At 33.3% G+C, this 22,108-nt stretch overlaps 1 protein-coding gene and 1 long non-coding RNA gene across 2 annotated transcripts; both read right to left on the bottom strand.

Annotated features, from left to right (window-relative positions):
• Positions 1–284: 284 nt before the first annotated feature.
• Positions 285–15,037, bottom strand: LOC143043471 (uncharacterized). Its single transcript, XR_012968413.1, has 4 exons — positions 14,845–15,037; positions 1,109–1,411; positions 829–874; positions 285–347 (listed from the first exon to the last, which is right to left on the bottom strand). It is a non-coding gene; the product is annotated as an uncharacterized LOC143043471 (long non-coding RNA).
• Positions 15,038–19,707: 4,670 nt separating this feature from the next.
• Positions 19,708–21,855, bottom strand: LOC143042410 (uncharacterized). The gene has a single exon (XM_076214698.1). The coding sequence runs from the start codon at positions 21,801–21,803 to the stop codon at positions 20,520–20,522; it is 1,284 nt and encodes a 427-aa protein (XP_076070813.1). The 5' UTR covers positions 21,804–21,855; the 3' UTR covers positions 19,708–20,519.
• Between the last annotated feature and the right edge of the window lie 253 nt (positions 21,856–22,108).

The raw sequence follows: 22,108 nt of genomic DNA on the forward strand, positions 1-22,108 counted from the left end.
ATCAATGCCATCACAAAGACACATCTGTAATGTCCTCTAGACGTAGAATATATCACCGCATTAAACTTTTAATTCGCACGACTAAATGCATTCTTTATCATTTCCCCATTGCAAGGATTATTCTTCAAGAAGTGTTTTGCAATATGTGAATCTTTGTTTTATTGTCCACAATACATTGGTTGTGTAAATGCAATAATCATTCTTGAGTTTTCTGTGAAATTATAAACATTTTATCCAAATTAAAAAACAGAACACAACCCATAGCTTACATTCACATACCTTGTTCAATTCTAAAAGTAGTTTGTATTTGATCATGTTGATAGTTAATCTTATCAGACATTGGCAACCTGAAAAAGTCTTATCAGTACAGTAGTTTTACATTATTGGTTGTTCTTACACACTGAAATAACAACGAACCGTTTTAACAAACAGCTAGTCTTTCGATTAAGGTTAGACAAAAAGTTGATGCAAAAAAGTAATTATATGTTCTTTAATTTGATAATTTTTCTTTCTCTCTTTACAGTGCTGTCACTGATGAGACTTGTGTTGACGCAAATCTGGATAACACCATTTAAATCCTGACATCTTTGATGAATCTACTTAGACTAGGGCATGTAAGGCCAGTATTTACAATCAAACAAAGAGTTACAAAAAAAAGTGACCACAACGGCTGTAGTAGTGTACAATGCGAATCTTCATAAATTGCTATAAACGTATCATTTAATTTTCATTAAATGTTGAACAGTTAATGAAAACATTTATTATCTCACATATACAAAGTAATTTCTTGAAATTATAATACGCTAAAAGGGATTAAAATTGTCTTACCGTTTTGTCTTTGAACATCCCAAGGTGTCTTTCGTGTTGTTGAGTTCTATGAAAAATAAAGAAAATACTTTCTTTTATATATTAGATTATTCAATTTGCGATTGAAAAATGTCTAATTTCGATTAAAAATTGAAAGTTTTAAAAAGAAATGGCATATAATTTAATAATCTTTATTTGGTTTAATATCGTTTCTCTATATATTTTGTTAATTTATTTTGGAAAGTAACGAAAAGTTACATAAGAAAAAATGTTGGCATGCCCTACACCATTAGATATTTACCTTCAGAATTGTTGAGCGACTCAACGGATGTATTTCTGAAGCACGAACAATCTTCAACAAAGGGATTGCAAAATGAAGTAAGCTGTGGTGTAAAAACGAAGAGATATCCACAATCAAAGGCACATCGACATTTACGGTTGTTTGCGGTTGACCCATTGTGGTGAATTACTTGTCCCTGATCTTCACATGAAGACTTAGTATATATGCAATCACTGTTACCCTCAGTTCTAAATACAATTGGCTGAAATCGTTTAAAGGAGCATTCTTCACTGTCAAGGTTTCCCCGTAAAACACACTTTCTGCCTACATAAATAAAGATTAAATAAAAATAAAATGCTTCGATGAGCGCAGCATTATACGGCCGCACAGGTCAAACCCTGGCACGTTTTGACACAATATTGATGCTTGATACTATATGATTAGAATTGTGATCAAACTATTGACATAATCATGATAATATAGGTTATGGACACAAATATATGTGGTCAACCCTAATGTTTGACTAAATGAAAAACCAGGGCCCAAAAATAACAAACATAAATACTCAATAAGATTCAGCATTAGACAGAGCTGCAATAATTTCATGTTTGACGAGATCATACAAGGTTTAATTGTGTCAAAACGTAATTTTTGGCGTTGCACAAGACATGTCTTCTTTGACTGCCCATGACGTTAAAATACTAAATCTCGAGATGTGTTTTTAGTTGATTTTAATCTCTGATTCATGCTTTTGTATTATTAACAGTGTTTGGCTTTTAACAAGCTATCAATACCTTGGAGTACTCTAGAATCGTACTAACGGTGATTTGGTCTGTTGACTCAATATGTACATGATGTATACATTTTTTGTTATTTAATGTATTTGGTGTTATATCTCGTCTCGATATTCTTTAATCTATACCAGCTTTCATAAGTGTTTAGTATGATTATACATTTTCATTTCTGTTCTTGCACTATATATGAACAACAAAGTTATTTATTTTGCAAAAAAATATGTCCGTACTCCATGACTGTATCATTGTATACCGTACATCAAAATTATTTGTAATTGCATGTGTACATTTACGTTATTTTATTTGGCGGCATGTTGTCTAAGGTTATGATAATCTTTCTTATATTGGTTTTCACCATTTACATGATGTATTTCATTAATTTTGTATTTATATAATTACATTGTGTCATGCATAGATGAAATATATACGTTTGTGTATGTTAACTTTTTTGTTGATATGTCTTTTGATTGAGATGAGCCATTTCAATTGATATATTATAGTGAACATTTATATGTTGTGATGTTACACTATTGTTTCAAAAAAGGGTCAAGGTTTGTACCTTTTAAAACGTTATGAGTCGGCCTCATATTTTGACTTGCATCTAGAAATTGACAATGAGGGTCGGTTGAAAACAAAACTTTACGACAAAAGAGATGATTTCAGCTTTCCAATTGTGAACTTTTCATTTCTAAGTAGCTACATTCCAGCAGCACCTGCATACGTGGTATATATCTCCCAATTGATACGATATTCCCGTGCTTGCATTTCCTATCATGATTTTCTTGATAGAGGGTTGTTGCTCACAAGGAAGCTATTAAACCAAGAGTTCCAAATGGTGAAGTTGAAATCATCCCTTCGTAAATTTTACGGACGCCATTAAGAGTTGGTTGACCGTTATGGAATAACCGTTTCACAAATTATATCGGATATGTTCCTTACGTTATAACTACGATCCCCTTCCCTTTCATGCATGTGACCCACCGAATAAGACTATTCACCGGATGTGTTATCACATAAGCAACACGACGGGTGCCACATGTGGAGCAGGATCTGCGTACCCTTCCGGAGCACCTGAGATCACCACTAGTTTTTTGGTGGGGTTCGTGTTGTTTATTCTTTAGTTTTCTATGTTGTGTCATGTGTGCTGTTGTTTGTTTGTCTTTTTAATTTTCAGCCATGGCGTTGTCAGTTTGTTTTAGATTTATGAGTTTAACTGTCCCTTTGGTATCTTTCGTCCCTCTTTTTAAACCCGCTGCATTTGTTTGCACTCTGACCTAAGTCAGGAATCTGATGTTCCGTGATCGTCGTTCATAAGTGTTTTTCGTTTCTGGTAGATTTTCCTTTTTAAATGGTTTTGCAATAGTCAATTGGTGTTCTTAGCAAAGGCTCCGTGTTAAAAACCATATTTTGACCTACATGTATAAAGGCTTACATTAACATATTGTGGCTTGCATGAATAGATGTCTCATTGGCACTCATACCACATATTCTTATATCTGTATGACCTCTTATTGGTATAAATGGAAACTTTGTATTCCCTGTCCATCTATCAAATCTTATTAAAGTTTATAATTTTTGGGGTGATTTTCTTCTAAACTGTGTTTAGCAACATTAACTGAAAAAAGTTTTCTGAATTGAAATTATTGGAATGTAAGTAAATAGACTTAAATCTAGTAATCGCTGGGTCCTCTTCCAGATAGTGAATCATGTATTAGAAATACTCAAAATGAGTTCTTTATAGAAATTCTAAGCAGGCAATCTGTTAATTTCGTTAGCCATGTTAGCGGCAATATTGCCAAAAACCATGCTTTAAAAATTTGTTATGTTTCATTCTCAAATAATACTACTAGTGTTGGTAAAGTATGGTGTTGACGTGTTTCATGCATCCAGTGTTGATTACCAGTAGTATAAGAAAGGAAATTTATTCAATCGTAAAATTGAGAATGGAAATGGGAAATGTGTCAAAGAGACAACAACCCGACGATAGAACAGACAACAGCAGAAGGTCACCAATAGGTCTTCAAAGAAATTCCGGCAGCCGGAGGCATCATTCAGCCGTTCCCTAAACAAATATGTATACTAGTTCAGTGATAATGAACGCCATACTAAACTTCAAATTATACACAAGCAACTAAAGTTAAAATTAATACAAGACTAACAAAGTCCAGAGGCTCCTGACTTGGGACAGGTGCAAACTGCGGCGGGGTTAAACATGTTTATGAGATCTCAACCCTCCCCTATACCTCTAGCCAATGCAAAGTAAACACATAACAATACGCACATTAATATTCAGTAAAAGGGAGGTCCGAGTCTGATGTCAGAAGATGTAACAAAAGGAAATAAACAAAATGACAATAATACATAAATAACAACAGACTACTAGCAGTTAATTGACTTGCCAGCTCTAGACTTCAATTAAACTGATCATATGAATATCGGGCACAATTCCTCCTGTTAGGGGTTTAGTATCATCATGCCATCATAACATACATTAGAAGAACATAACCCGTGTCATGCCAACAACTGTTTTTAAATAAATGTGTTTAGTTCCGATGCAAAGTCCCTATAAGTGAATCAATATTAAAGCCAAAATATGCAATCTTTAATGACCTGAGAACAGTATTGTAACTATAATTATCCCTTCTTAATAAGTCTATTTAAAGGATTTGTTAGCTTCTATGGTGAATACTGACATTTTTGTGCTTTATAAAGAATATTACCATAAAAGATTTTTTACCATATTTCATCAAAATGTTATCGCCACGAGGTGAGCACACGCTTTTATATTATTATTGTATTGTAACAAATATAACTACTTAGATGTAATATTAATGAATGTGAAGTTAGCAGCCGGTTCGTTTATCGATATTCGATATTCAATATAGCAGTCGGTTGGATATTCAAATTTTGTTGAATATTATAAAAAAACACATTTATTTCTGAAAATAAAAGCAAAAACCGAGCACTTTAGAAATTTAGAAATATAAATAGAAATATATATATAGAAAGCACCCCAAACCAACCAGACCCCCACCCACCACCACCCCCCCCCTCCCAAAAAAAAATGTAATTTATAGTTAAAAACCTACCTGACAACGCTTAATTGACAGTGTGACCCCCTGTGTTCTTTCAATGTCCTAAAAATTCGACAAATTCAAAGACTCTGTACATATACACATTGAAACCAAGTGCGCCGCAGGGCGCAGCTTTTAAGACCGCAGAAGTCGAACCCTGAAAAGTTGAGACAAAATAAAATTGAGAATGGAAATGGGGCATGTGTCAAAGAGACAACAACCCGACCAAATAAAAAACAACAGCAGAGGGTCATCAACAGGTCTTCAATGTAGCGAGAAATTCCCGCACCCGGAGGCGTCCTTCAGCTGGCCCCTAAACAAATATATACTAGTCCAGTGATAATGAACGCCATACTAATTTCCAAATTGTACACAAGAAACTAAAATTAAAATAATACAAGACTAACAAAGGCCAGAGGCTCCTGACTTGGGACAGGCGCAAAAATGCGGCAGGGTTAAACATGTTTGTGAGATCTCAACCCTCCCCCTATACCTCTAACCAATGTAGTAAAGTAAACGCATAACAATGCGCACATTAAAATTCAGTTCAAGAGAAATCCGAGTCTGATGTCAGAAGATGTAACCAAATAAAATAAACAAAATGACAATAATACATAAATAACAACAGACTACTAGCAGTTAACTGACATGCCAGCTCCAGACTTCAATTAAACTGACTGAATGATTATGATTTCATTATATGAACATCAGGCACAATCCTTCCCGTTAGGGGTTTAGTATCATACCATCATAACATATATGAGAAGAACATAACCCGTGTCATGCCAACAACTGTTTTTAGAATAAATGTGTTTAGTTCCGATGCAAAGACCTTATCAGTGACTCAATATTAACGCCAAAATATGCAATCTTTAATGACTTGACTACAGTATCGTAATTATATCCCTTCTTAATAAGTCTGTTCAAAGGTTTTGTAAGTTTCTGAGGTGAATACTGACACCTTTGTGCTTTATAAAGAATATTACCATAAAAAATTGGATGTGAAATACCTGAACGTATTAGAAGTCTGCATGTTGAGCTATATTTACGAATGATGTCTTTATACCGATGATAAAATTTAGTAAATGTTTTGACTAGTTTGTGATATCGAAAACCCTGGTGTAATAATTTTTCAGTAATACATAAATTTCTCTCGTTAAAATCGAAAACATTTTTACATACACGAGCGAATCGTACAAGTTGAGATATTATAAACACCGTAAGATGGTGACAAGGGAACGTCACCATCTAAAAACGGATAATTAACGATAGGAAATGAAAAATCATCCCTTTCATCATAAATTTTAGTATTCAGCTTTCCATTAGTGATATAGATATCAAGATCGAGAAAAGGGCAGTGGTCATTGTTAGTATTAGCTTTATTTAAAGTAAGTTCAACAGGATAAATTTCATTAATATACATACTGAAGTCGTCATTATTGAGAGCCAAAATATCATCCAAATATCTAAAAGTATTATTAAATTTGTTTATCAGATGTTGTTTCGATGGGTCTTTGCTTATTTTTGTCATAAATTGTAACTCATAACAATACAAAAACAGGTCCGCAATAAGTGGTGCACAGTTAGTCCCCATTGGAATTCCGATAATCTGACGATATACGGAATCTCCAAAGCGAACAAAAATGTTATCTAGTAAAAATTCAAGGGCATATATAGTATCAAAGCATGTCCAATTAACATAGTTTTTTTGTTTATTGCTACTAAAAAATGACCTAAAAGAGTTTGAACATATATATTCACATTCTGATTTTTTGAATGCCCATTTAATTAGGTGTGTGAATTTTTTCTTAATGAGAATGTGAGGCAATGTGGTATACAGGGTAGAAAAATCAAAACTTTGAACAGATTCAAAATCACCAATATAAGCATGCAATTCATCAAGTACTTCCAACGAGTTCTTGACACTCCAAAAGTAATTTATTCCACTATTTTCGAAGGCCTTGTTTGAACAATTTATTATCAGGTTTTTAATTGTACCAAGTGTGCTGGTAAGAAGAATAGACAATTTAGTAGTTGAACAATGGCTTGAAGACGAAATAAATCTATATTTGTAAGGGGTTTTGTGTAGCTTCGGAAGCCAATACATAGTTGGGACTTTCATTGTATTTGAAGTATGGACAAGTATTGATAAAGCTCAGAATTTAGATTGCGGTCAAATGGTTGACATAAAATGAGTTTCTGACATAAAACAAATGTCAGGATCGTACAAATCTATTGTGCAATATTGTGCAATTAAAGATTTCTTCTTTTAACTTTTCAAAAATTTAGAATTTGAGAAATTTGAAAAAAACAAATTAAAAACAACTTCCACCCCCTTTTTATTGCAATTATTCCAAAACCTGACATTTCTGTGTACATAATATACAAGTAGTGTAAGGGAGGTAAATCCGAACATACCCAACATTCTATGTTAAATGCTTTAGAATTACCTCCCTTACACTGCTTTTAAATTGTCTTAATTCTCCATTGACCAGAAATACCTAGTTTGTCCCCTTTTTTGCCCCTTATCCCGGAACATTTTGAGCCATAACGCCCCACAGTCCATACTTACCATCCTTTCATGGTATGGAAACTTGTGGTTTAATTTTAGAGAGATTTTTACACTTAAACATAAGTTATTGTTTGAAAACTACAAAAATGATTATTTTCGGCCCCCTTTTTGGTCCCTTATTAATCCCAACCTTCCATTAGTGGAATTGAACCTTCTTGTAAAAACATATAGAGATCCATACACTTAAACACAAGTTTATTGTCTGTAAACTAGACAAATGCTTCTTTTTGGCCCTTTTTTTTGCCCCTTATTTCTACCTATTTGAAAAAATTAACCGCAAACTTATACCCAGCCTTCCCTGTGTTATATGGAAACTTGTGGTACAATGTCAGAAAGATTAATACAGTTACATGTACACACAAATTATTGTCTTGAAACTAGAAAAATGCTTGTTTTTGGCACCTTTTGTTACAATCATAGACTGTTTGCCCAATAACCCCTTAAAATAATAATACTAATGGTATTAAACATTGTTGTACAATATCAGAACAATTGAAATACTAATACACAACTTTTTGTCCTGAAACTAAATAATTGCTGTTTTTTGCCACTTTGGGACCATAACCCCAAATAAATCCCAAGCTTTCTTTTGTGGTTATAAACATTGTGTTAAAATTTTGTTGATTTCGTATTAATTACTTATTCAAAAGTTATTATCCTGAAACAAATCCATCATAAAACAAACATTGAAACATAGTTAATGATAACATTGGCACTAAAACGAATAAAAAAACGTATGAAAAAAGCACAATTTTGATAACAAAATGAAGTATTTTTGTAAAAAAAAAATCCATTTTCCAACTTTTACTGTAGTCGAACTTTACAATGGCAGACATTTCAAAATTAATCTAACGATGGTTGTTGATATCATGGTTAATCGTTATACGCCAAAGAATTGTTACTTGGTGCAGCCTCCATTTAAACAGATAACCGCCTCTTAACGTTGTCTGATTCCTGCCACCAGTCGAATAAATTGTTGCTGATGTAATCGCAACCATTCCTGATTACGGGCATTGTTTCATTCATGACGTGTTTGAACTGGGGGTGTCCTTATGCGCACTTTACGCCCATTAGTGTCCCATATATGCTCGATATGCTTCAAATCCGGGCTACGAACGGGCCAAGGAAGATAAATCGAATTCCATTGGAACAATGGGTCTTCCTCAACGATGCTAATTTCCAACTTTGGCAAGCTCTGCACTACATTGGATACGGGCCACTGTACGTCTGTTCGTAAGCAAAGGTCCCCGAAATGGGCTAATCGCACGATAGCCAGTAGCGATCAGTCGAGCTCGAACGGTTCTTATTTAAAGACTCCCTATTGCAACCACTTTTTAAGGAATATATTGGTTGCAATGACCAATCATCATTATCATAATTATTCTTGATTTTCCCTAGCAGATGTTATAGGGTCTTTTTAATCTCGGAATTCCTTTAACATCGTGTGTTGTCTGATTTTTATTCTCAAAACGACTAAAAGTGGAATGGTGATGACAAACAATACGTGCAATTGTCACAGCGACATACCGGCTTCTCTCATGCTGAGAATCTGCCATCTTGCTGCAGTTAAGAGTTGTGGATGACCCATTACAAGTTAAGGTGTCAGTCACATAACGTTATAAACTTGGTTATTTAAATTGTTGAAAACAATAAGGATAAAACATCTGTTTTATTGTGTACGGGTACAGTAGCTGCATGTGCAGATAAGAACTTATCGAGTCGATATGCATTGATTAAACTCAGGTGAGATTTAAATAATATTTATCTAGCTCTTTTCAACAAATTATATCACCAAACAATAAAGAGTGTTTTTTTTTTAATTTGAATTTCAATTCTGTGTTGGAATACTTTTTTCCATATGTATATAACCAGATGATCCGCAGGGCGCAGCTTTATACGACCGCAGAGGTTGAACCCTGAACGGTTGGGGCAAGTATGGACACAACATTCAAGCTGGATACAGCTCTAAATTTGGATTGCGATTAAATAGTTGACACAGCATAGGTTTCTGACACAGAATGAATGTGGTCTAATGAACTTAAATTTTTTTTTTTTGCCTTTGAGCAATTCACTATGCTGTTGAATATTAATCCCCTCAAAAAAATGTTTGAAGAAATTTTCTTTTTATTTATGAAATCTGAAATGAGAAAAATTTACCCCCCCCCCCATTTTTTTTCACATCCCCCTTTCCCTTTTTCAAAAAACTGATCTCAATTCAATTTCTAATGGAGTTTGCAACAATAACTACTCATTTAAATACATCATAAAATATTAAAATGTAACAATAGGTGCTTGTTATCACTGAATGGTAAAGATTGTTTTAATTTATCAGTTGGTAGTAAAAGTGAATATACATTGTATATTGTATAAAACAATGATTTAAGTTGACTCTTCTACTATTCTGGACAAAGAAAGATAACTCCAATCAATTGAAAATTTCTTGCTATTGCACAATATTGTGCAATTAGATATTTCTGGCTCTTGCGCAATACTGTGCAATTGAAAATATTTGCTATTGCATAATACTCTGCTATTGAAGATTTCTTCCTATTACGCAATACTGAGCAATTGAAAATTTCTTGCTATTGCACAATACTGTGCAATTGAAGATTTCTTGCTATTGCTGAATACTGTGCAGTTGAAAATTTCTTGCTATTGCACAATACTTAATATAATAATTTTGGATCCTGATTTGAACCAACTTGAAAACTGAGCCCATAAACAAAAATCTAAGTACATGTTTAGATTCAGCATATCAAAAAAGCCCAAGAATTCAATTTTTATTAAAATCAAATTTAGTTTAATTTTAGACCCTTTGGACTTTAATGTAGACCAATTTGAAAACGGGACCAAAAATTAAGAATCTACATACACAGTTAGATTTGGCATATATCAAAGAAACCCAATTATTCAATTTTTGATGAAATCAAACAAAGTTTAATTTTGGACCCCGATTTGGACCAACTTGAAAACTGGGCCAATAATCAAAAATCTAAGTACATTTTTAGATTCAACATATTAAAGAACCCCAAGGATTCAATTTTTGTTAAAATCAAACTAAGTTTAATTTGTGGTCATAAACCTTGTGTCAAAATTTTATAGATTTCTATTCACTTAAACTAAAGTTATAGTGCGAAAACCGAGAAAATGCTTATTTTGGGCCCTTTTGGCCCCTTTTTCCTAAAATGTTGGGACCAAAACTCCCAAAATCAATCCCAACCTTTCATTTGTGGTCATAAACCTTGTGTCAAAATTTCATTGATTTCTATTCACTTTTACTAAAGTTAGAGTGCGAAAACAAAAAGTATTCGGACAACGACGACGCAAGACGACGACGACGACGCCAACGTGATAGCAATATACGTCGAAAAATTAAAATTAAGATTATATCGAAAGGATTGTTCTGAATAATTTCATCATCGATATCTACGGAGAGCTTAGAATGACACTGTTCACCTACAAAATGTCAAAATGTAAGGACAAAGGGCACATAGCAATGTTGAGAGCCCCAGATTTTTCAATCTGCCTAATATTATGCATACACTTAGTTATTAGGTAGATACAAACAAAAATTTGGGTACACTTCCTGTCTTCTATATTTACGGAGAGTTGGATATTCAAATTATAAATGAAAACAAAGATTGCTTCTTAAATTTTCACAGTATGATAGACAAAGAATAAAAATATAATATTCATAGGCTTCGGAAGACACAGATTATCAGAAAAAAACGTTCACTTGGCGTTGTCCCATGTAACAAACACGAAACATTAACCTCGAACAATTCGCGAAATGTTCACGCAACTCTTCGAAATTTTGCATGAATGTTTATGTCGTGATATATTACATGACCGTCTCAATATAAAATTAGCATAGATATTTTGAAAAAAATATGTATCAATGACTGTCCCAGGGGGAATTTAGTTTAAAACTTGAAACATTTCAGTTAAAATAATTAAATGTTGACATGTAATTTATTAAATTGTAAGCACGATCGTTTTGTAATAAGTGTAAGCTCCAAAAGTTCAAATTAATGAATGAATTGAGCTACATATTCAATTCAAAACAATAGGTTTGCAATGTCTTGCGGTAATGTCCGAGTTAAACTTTATTGCCTTCACAAAACTTTTACGGCCAAAAAACAGAGATTTGATTGCATGAAGATTATTTTTCGGCTTTGATTACTATACCAATAAAAAGTACTTTAAAAGTTGAAATTGTTACACCAACAAGTATTAAGATTACAGGGTTACCTATAAAAATTAAGGATTAATGAAAATGTCTTGCAAGGTTGTCCGTTAACATTGTTTGACATCGCCACAAGCGTAATATGGGACGACATGAACTGCATTCGCGGGTTCCTTCCTCCACTTAATGTAATACCGGTATCCTACTTTCAACAAAACGAAATGATACTCATATTACAAAAATACACATCTATAAGACGATCAAAAATTTCAGTGTCATGACTATAAGCCATTTAATTGTCTCTTGTTCCACTGTTTGAATAAAATCATATTCGGGTTGAATATATATAATGCAGCAATATTCCCCCGAAAAACACATTATCACTAGAAGTAAAATGTAATATACTATGTAAATTATAAAATCATATCGGAATGGAATATATCGGCATTTCTACCCGTGTGATGTACCTTGCATTTACCCAACAAGGAAAGCATGAAAAACTTGATATTGCGGGTTTCTGTTACACTAAATTGTAGCAATATCTGACGTTGCGTCATAGTGAAAACCTACCTGAGACCGCTTAAATGACGATGAGACCCTCCTGTTTTTTCAATGTCCTTACAATTGGACAAATTATACACTCGATTGTATCGAAAGAATTTCCCTGAATAATGTCATATCCAATATCTACGGAGGGGGCTTAGAATGTCACTTTGCAGTTACCAAATTCCTTTGAGTTGCGATTGTTTTACCTATTATTAACTAAATTTCTGCATAATATTAGAATGATTAAGAGTTCAGGGGGCTCTCACCATTGCCCTATGCCCTTTTTCTTAAAATTTTGATTGTTTTGTTTTATGAAAAATGGCAATCTTAGCCCTCCGTAGATGTCGAAGATGACATCTTTTTCTGAAATCCTTCTAATTCAACTTTTCATATACTGAGTCCATGATTAACTTGAATTTGATGAACATTGAAAGACCAGGGGTGTCATCCTCATTTAAGTGGTCTGAGGTAGGTTTTAACTATATATTTCTTTTTTTTGACCATCCATAAATATTTATATTTATATTTCTAGTATATAAAAGTACATCTTTGAAGTTGTTTTATTGATAAAATTCTATATTACAAAAAAATGTACATAAAGACAAATAGTCAAATATTCAACTTAGAAAAGTGATAACGTATCTTATCAGTCCTCTTAACTATGAAAATCATACTTTTAATGTTATCAAGTGTTTAACTTTGTATGATTTTCAACTAAATTTTGAATATCGGATATCGAATAACGAACCGGCTGCTAAATTCACATATATATAATATTGTCCTTGACCTAAGTTTATTCAGATCAAAGTAATGTTTGTTTGCATCAAATTTGAATTCATGTATTCTGCCTGGCTGGTACATATACACATTGTCTGAAGATGAGTTTAAACTTGATTTGTATTACGTTTAGCTTTTAAAGAAGTGGTATGTGATACCGTAAAACGCTATTACAAACATTGTATAAATAACTGTCATATTTTAAGTAAATGTTATAGATCACGGTATCAAAGTGTATATAATATATGGCTAGCATGCAAAACTGGAAGTGCAACATTCGATACGAAAACAAATGTTTGGACATTTTACAAATAGATAAAAAGCAGAAGCCCAAATCGACATGTCTAAATGATAGCTTGTTTCTGGAGTATAGCAAACATATCATTATGTATCTTGCTACAAGTGTTTGCGTGTTCACCTGATACTGCAAATTGGGCCTTTGGGTCGAGTCAGTCAACATGTAAAAGTACTATGAATGGTTGAAATGAATCAACGATTAAGCCATAATGTCACCAACAGGCCAAACTTTTATAAACAGTTCTTTTAATTGATATTTTGTCAACACTCTTTTGATTTTCAAGAAGGAAAAGTTTATATGCACTACTATCTTATTTAAAGGCAGTTATCATACAATATGCCATGAACTTTTAGGTGCTACGCTGTTTTTCTATAATTATTTACAGAACTGCATCCTCCATAGCCCACTTTTGCTAATCTGTTGGTACCACAACCCCCAACATCAATCCCAACCTATCTTTCTGGTAAAATTTTATAGAGATCTATCCACTTACACAAAAGTGCAATTCCAAAAAAATCAAAAATGCTTGTGTTGGGCCTTTTATAGCTCACTTTTGCAAAACTGTTAGTACCAAAACCCCCAACATCGAATCCAATATTCCTTTTGTTGTATTGAACCTTCTAGTACCATTTCACAGATATCCATTCACTTTACTAAAGTTATTGTCAGGAACCAAAATGTGTCTTCGGACGATGCTGGCGACGACATGATACCATTATACAAACGGTCGTTTTAAAACAAAAATAAGTAATTGTGCAGTGCAATTTGATAGTCAGCACTTGTTTTCTTTATAACGTTATTTAACGATTACAAGTACCATTTCACCAATGTTTTGTCTTCAGAATATCTTGTTAATGATTTACTAATTAAACAAAATTGCAACTTTTGTAATTTTGTAATTTTTCTTCTTTTACTACAAAATTGTATCCTGATAACCTGTTTTTGCTATAAGTCAACGGTAAGGATTATATAACAGTAAATGTTCACTTATCAATTTAATATCCTCGTTGAACTATGAATTTATACTGATACGTTAAATAAAAAAAAAAACGAACCGTTAGACGACTGCTCTGTTTCATGTGCGTGTGAATGTGCTAGGTCGATGTTTTAATTTTGTAAGTTTATATTAATCGTCTTTTTTAAATCACCTTGGAGTTTTGTAATCTTGGTATATTTTTTTCTAATCCTGAATGTAAATGATACCAGTTCTTGCAAACCTTTCAAATCTGTTTTGCATTCAAATAAGGAGATATAAAAAAATCTTTCAAATTTTGCATTTGTTGTCGTCTTGAATTCTAACTGAGAATTGAAGCTTCTGTCCAAGTGTATACGTGATTCAAATAGATATGGAAATGTGTAAAAAAAGGATTTAAGCTATATTTCAAAGTTTAAACACCTGCATATGCTGTATATACTTCAATTTTATAGCAATGCTTATATATGAACGTGATCATTGTAGTTCTAATGTTTTGGATTATTGAGGAATGACTTATAAATTTAAACATAATACCAATCGGCCAGAAATCTGGTTTGTCTCGGCAAAATTCACGATACTCTTTTTGGAAATCATCCCACAGACAATAGTAGTTAGAGAGTTCTTCACATTTACTTGTTGCTTTCAATTTCCATTCAGATTTGTATGGACATCTTTTGTCGTATTTCGAAGTTATTTCAACACAATTGCATTTTGTTCGATCAAGAATCAAACCCTACAACAAAAGAAGTTTATTAGTGTTAATATAAATCCTCCGCTTTTGTAGTGTTTGTTTTCCTTAAGTGATTTGTTGATTGATGCTTGAATGCCTTTGTCTTTTGTCATGGTGTTGTTTCTTCTATTCGATTTTAAGTGTACTTATTAAAATTTTAGCTCCTAAAATCGAACTAAGCAATATTTTCTCTTTGGGTCAAATTTCTTTTATTAATCAATGAAACACGAAAATATCATCCATAGTTGTGTCAGTTTAGATCAATAAAAATATTAAGAATTGGTAGGAAAACGATGTATTAAGAACTACATTGTACCATTTGAAATAATAATAAATAGTAGTTTAGATACTAGTAGTACTCTTATAATGATTGAGGTCAATATAAACAAAAGAGGATGTGGTATGATTGCCAATGAGACAACTCTTCAAAAGAGACCAAATGACAGAAATTAACAACTAAACTATTTACAGTAATATTCAAGATTAAACCAAACATTTCATTGGAATTGTCTAGTCACGAGAAACACTTGGCTTAATCTTAATGAAACACCTTTCTAGAATTGCAAGAAGGTTTATTAAATAAAGTAGAAATTTGAAAAAAAAACACAATTTGGAATAAGTTAAGGGAATGTTCGATTTTTGAGTTCTACAGACTTTAAAAGGCTTTGTATGACTGTATCCCACTATCGTTATTAGTCCATAATGTAAAACATATACGCAAACAAACTGTGAGTAGTTAAAAATGTGAAAAGGACAGGTTTTTTTTTTATCTGTTTTCAAGTAAACAGTTTAAACATATGAGTTTCTTACAAATCAATTTTCACAATTGATTTAAAAACAGAAAAATGTTGATCCCATAACTAGCCACCAAATTATGTAATTATGTACATGTGCACACAAGGTATGCATGTCTACTTTTATTTTGAAATAGGTTTGTTACCATTTTGAAGCTAGGTCAAGATGTTATATTAACAAACTATTAAACAATTAAACTTTATTCATGAATAAACACCAATGAATTATGAGAGAGCAATATGTCTTGCACGTAAAGAACACCCTTGTTAATTTCGAAAATGAGCAGACTAATATGTCGCTACAAGCCAGCACTCGCACCAGCAAAGTGGAAAGGGATTGATATAAGTTGTAGTTATAACTTGTTTCCCACTCAACTATAAATAAATATTTTAAAACTAAAATGAATACAAAATCACTCCTCTTTGCGTTCTCTAATATGATTTATATATAACTATTCTACCTACATGTATGTATTACACTACAGTTATAGTTTATTATATTAGACATCGATCTCGAGTATCAACGTACCATATATTGATCGTATGTCTCCGTAGACTAATGACAACCGACAATGAGCAAGGAATTTCTACTGCTTATATACCACAAAAAAACCTTACCATTATTGAAGGAGGGGTGTTCTACCAGTGTCAGTGAACGAGCTCAATCACAAAGTTAAAATGCACTAAGAATTAGGTTTAGTTTATAAAAGATAAAAGAAAAACAGAATATGCTGTGTTATTCTAATCGAAGTTGAAAAAGTTTTTGCTTATGTTAAAGGATCTTAAAGCTAAATTTTACTTGTTTAACGGAAGGAAATGTATATAAAAGTCAAGCAAAAATGGCAGACTGATATAAATTTTCCCTATACTTTTTTGGCAATGTACATCATCTCAACACATTAAAAGAAAATAAGCTGGTAATGTTTTTCTTCTTTTGTTTTCTTTCACTTCAGATGTAGTCGAGCATGTAGAGAATACTTTAAATTCAATAGCTTCTCCAACCAGAAATCTAAGTTGTGCAGTGGTAAGCGGAACCAACGCACAACAGAAAGATCGCGTGATAGAATGCCTGTCTTTAAGAGATTTGGTTCCTTGTTTTTCCCACTAAAGCTACAATGTATATACTTAACGCTAAAAGTGTATCTATACGACTTTCTCCCGATGCATTGCGTATATTTCACAGTTTTGCCGCTAGTCACTTGACTCCTGGAAATGTGCCATGTGACAAAAAAAAACCAGACAAATTGTCTTTAAAATTAATTTTATGGAATAATAATCAATATGGCCTGTGTATATATCAATATATTTAAATACACAAAACAGTTATTGTCTATCTATCGTTTACATAGAAAAGTCTACTATATTATATCAATTTAAAGCGCAAATGACCATTACATAGTGTTTGAAGCGCATAAGTCTTTTAGTATTACAGATAAAAAAAAAGAGCAAACGTCCTGCGCCCGTCTGCGCACACCTTGCTTTCACGATCAATTTACTAGATGAAAAATCAACAAACTTCAACATTTTCACATCCAAAATAAACGGTATCAAGGAGAAAACTTTTATTTTACTGTGCTATCTGATAATTCAGTTTCAAATATATCAGTATATACAGAAATAGTTTTCGAATGTACAAGGCTTATAATTTACAAAGCAAGACGCGTACGACCGTTTCATCTAAATAAGTCAGACTCTTCAGTGACGATCAGATCAAAATAGTTATAAACCCAAATAAGTAAAAGATTGAAGGGCATTGAGGACCCAAAATTGTCCCAAAATTGTGCCAAATACGGCTAAGGTAATCTATGTCTGGGATAAGAAAATCCTTAGTATTTCGAAAGATTCATACGTTTGTTAGCAGGAAATTTATAAAAATTAATAAATATGACCATTAAAAGTACAAAACGTGTTTTTGTTTAATGAATCCGATATAGTTGTGTTACGCCTTTTTTTCATAAACCAAATCAAAGAATGAAAGGATCACATCAAATACTGAAATAAACACATCATATAGTGTAAAATCGTCAAACTTTGAAACACCATTACGTTATGTTAAAGCCATATAAAGATTCATCATTACGAAATAACAAAACTACATCATGTGATGAAACAACTACATAACGTTAAGTCAAATTCACATCAAGTAATGTTAAAACCACATTGCCTAATGAAACAACCAAATTAAATAATGAATAAACCAAATCGAGTAATGACAAAACCATAACACGTAATGACAAAACCATATAAAGCCCAAGTCCAACTAGACCACGATCGCACCACGCTCACCGTGATATAAAATACATTTAGATCGTGGTGAGCTCGCAGTATGAGCGACATGAAAATGTAAATTTTCGTTCATTTACGTTGCTACAACATGTGTACGTCCTCATTACGCTTCCATAACGATCCCGCTGAGATTATACCACGTTCTCTCAACGCTTACTCTGTGACCTCAATACGATTATCACGATCTTGCTACGCTCATCACGTCCACAATGCGACAATACCATGATTAAACTGATTGCAACATGATCTTACCACGCTTCGATTGCGATTATAGCACGCACTTTAATACCACGACTATACTGTGATCATAAAATGTTAATACTGCGATCTTTAACTACGCTCCAAGCAATATATCGTCAACATCGTGCTCCATGTAAAAACTGTACAGTCTTCTCTATACCTTATGTTCCTAACATAGTAACATAGTAACACTTCTACCAATAAACAACTAAAACACAAACGTATGTTTGTCGACTAGCTTGTTGCTTGTGTATATATTACAAAAGCATTCTCTGTAGGATCTAACTGACCTGACATGTCATGGGCCCATTTAATGGAATAAAAAACACTATTGATTGTACTGTATGTAGCACCTGAATCAAGCAAATGAACTAAATATAAGGAAACATGAATAGGCGATGCTGGCAAATAAGTCAAATTATGTTCATGCGAAAATGTTTTCCATTTTTTAAAAGCGTAGTTATATTTTCTAACAGTACTGTCACTCCTGGAATCAAGCAGTCTCGACGAAAAACTATCCACCAAATCATGTAAAGGATGATCCTCTCCAATACCACTATCCTCCACGGCTTCTGTTACAAAACGTCCAAGCGTTAAACCTGTACAAAAAACAAATACAAAATAAAATCAATTAAATCTGATCTTAAATGCAATCAAGAAAAATTTCATATATTTCCCCTCTCCGGGAACAACAGGACTAATGCTCATTATTTGATGCTTTTCTTTTATGAAATGTTTAAAATTTCCAAATATATCATGCAACATCAACCAATAAGGTGAAGAATACCACAATGGAACCACCAATGTACAATTTGCCTCATCACTGCATAGTTTACTTATAACCTTACAAACAACATTTGGTCGTGGTACTAACCAATTGTTTTCACCAAACCAGTTTTGTGAGAACGCATCAATTGCTTCTGTATTCTTACACCAACATTTAGAATTAAATCTCGAACATTTAGTGTTGTAATCTGTAGCAAATCTGTCTATTGTATGTTTACCCCATAACTTATCTAACATTTGAAATACAGATTCTTTAATACCCCAGTCGTCGCAATCTGAATATCTACTCAGACCATCAGCAATTTTATTTTGTTCTCTTGGAATTCAATGTGGTTTAATTTTTATATTGTTCTCTGAACATAAATAATTTAGCTCACAAGCAATATTTTGCAGTTCCGGTTTTTTGCTACCATTTTTAACTATACTAGTTACATTCTTATTGTCTGTATTCAATTTTAAACAATGGTTTTCTAAACATCTTAACGAACTTTTCACTGTTCTGCTTACTGCTTCAAGTTCACGTCATGTTGAACTTTTACCACTTTCCAATACTGTTACTACAGTATTCAAACTGTTACCTGGTAATTCTAGACAACAGTCAGTCAAAATTTCTAACGAGTCACAGACCTACTCGGCACATATGCCATCAACTGCGGGCACAATATAGCCCCCAAAACCTACTTCTGAGGCATCAGTAAACGCCCCCAAATCACATACATCTGACTCATGCAGATCATTACCTTGCTCATTTAACTGCGTTACTGAATTTAACCAGTATTTGAGCTCCTCGACAGCCGGGGCTGTCAGAGCGACAAGTGACTTCCAACTTGCCCTTAATAGTATACAGTTATACAATTCTCTAGTTCTAAGCCTAACTAAATTACCTAACACAGCTTGCATTGATATAATCTGACCAACAATTCCGGCAACAAACTTTGCATTGTGCAACATTTTTCCTTTTCCGACACAGAAAAGTATTTTACTGATAACATCAACTAATCTGTCAATACGTTCACTAGAAACTCTAAGTTTCCCGAACTCCATATCCCATACTAAACCTATCCAGGTCATATTTTGCTGTGGATACCAAACACATTTTTCTTCAGCTATTAAAAAACCAAATTCAGACAAACTAGATCTTATATACGAACTAGCTCTTTCAGCTGATTGAAAATCATTTGCACCTCCAAGCCCATCATCAAGATACATTATTATCTTCAACCCCTGATTTCTCCAGTATTTTATCACTTCCTTAAGAACTTTGGTAAAAATATGACCTGCACTGGCCAGACCAAAAGGAAGAACATTAAATACAAAGTACTTTGTTATACCATTGAAATCCCAACTGAAACCTAAATAAGTTCTATGTTCCTCTAATATTTCCAAATGGTGATATGCACTTTTAAGATCATATCTAAACAAAAAATTGCCCTTTTCAAACAATTCTCTTGCAACTGTACCATCTTCAAATTTAAACCTAAACTGGTGTATGCATTCGTTGATATGCCTACAGTCCAAACTAAACAGGGCTTCTTTGATCGACTCAAAGCTACCGTTAAAGGATTAACCACAAAAGGTATATCGTTAACTTCTGAAATGCAACCTTTTTCTGTCAATTTCAAAATCTCACCAATAACGAATTCCCCGTTATCCCTAGCAGATTTATTATTTCTCAATATAACATTATCTGGCAGTACTTTAAACGGAATACCGTATCCTTTTTCTATAACACTCAAAATATACATGCTTGTGTCTATATCTCTCCATTTGTGTATTGATTTTTTAAATTTACCTACAGGTGTGAGTAAACTTGAATTTACCGTTAACTGGCTAGACACCTGTTCAATACGTTCACGCTCGAGTAAACAAATACTATCATCATTCATGAAATACTTTAAAGACTTATCAGTTAGGTGATTCGTATTCACCTGAAAACTATTACCATGTACTAAATCTGAGCAAATGCTACTTAATTTATTAACATTAAATAAATTTGTACTTAACTTTCGTTTTTTCTCTGGACATTCAAATTTCCAGTGACCAGGCTTGTAACAGTTGTAGCAAACTTCGGGTCTCCCACTTGCTTTCCCGTTTGCATCACTAAAAGTAACAGTTGAAGTTGGCCTGCTATATGGCGTTGGTCTTTTCTTCTTGGCTTTCTCTGATTTTGTTTTTCTCTCCGCTCGTGTCTGCGCTCTAAGAATCTTACGGTCGTCCTCTGAATCATCTGCGAGGGGATTCGCTGTATATTCTTGTACCACTTTCCATCCCATCTCGGACGAATCGGCCATTTTCACTAATTTCTGTCTATAGCGTATTAGTTGTATACCTTCTGCTATTTTCTGCTTGGCTAAACTGGCACTTGGGTCCCTGGACTCCAAACTGGCATCGGCTTCCTTCAAAGTTACGCTTAGTTTGCGATTGAATTTGAACTGATCCTCACACGACTTTCTTTGAAACTTGTAATCATCATTCCCCGAAAGTTCGTTTTGTAATCTGTTCATTTGTAGCTCAGATCTCTCCTTCTGTTGATGATCGAATTCTTGTAGTTTTATAGAAAACATCCCTTCCATTTGCGACAATAAATCATTCTGCGTTTTTCGAATTTCCTCCCCGACAATCCGCTTAACACTATTCTCGATGTCCGGATCCATCATGGCACTCAGAAAAAAAAATGATGTTCACTCAAGCAAAGCAGGGCTAGAAATGACCATATATACACCTATCATTTAACACAATAATGTTTCCCGCCCAAAAAATTCATACGCCTTCGAACTGCTACGTGAGAAGACAATTAATTCCAGTTACACTACGTGCCACGGAAATTAGGAATTCCTTCTATTTCTCATTGATTTTTTTATGTAGAGTTTCTCGGAATCAACGCAGTCATGCAACAAAAATCTTCCAGTGGGCGTAGTGGTAGGGGTAAAGGAAGAGATAGAGGCAGAATAAGCTCTCATAT

Source organism: Mytilus galloprovincialis, chromosome 8, assembly GCF_965363235.1.
Source record: "Mytilus galloprovincialis chromosome 8, xbMytGall1.hap1.1, whole genome shotgun sequence".
Taxonomy (NCBI): Eukaryota; Metazoa; Mollusca; class Bivalvia; order Mytilida; family Mytilidae; genus Mytilus; species Mytilus galloprovincialis.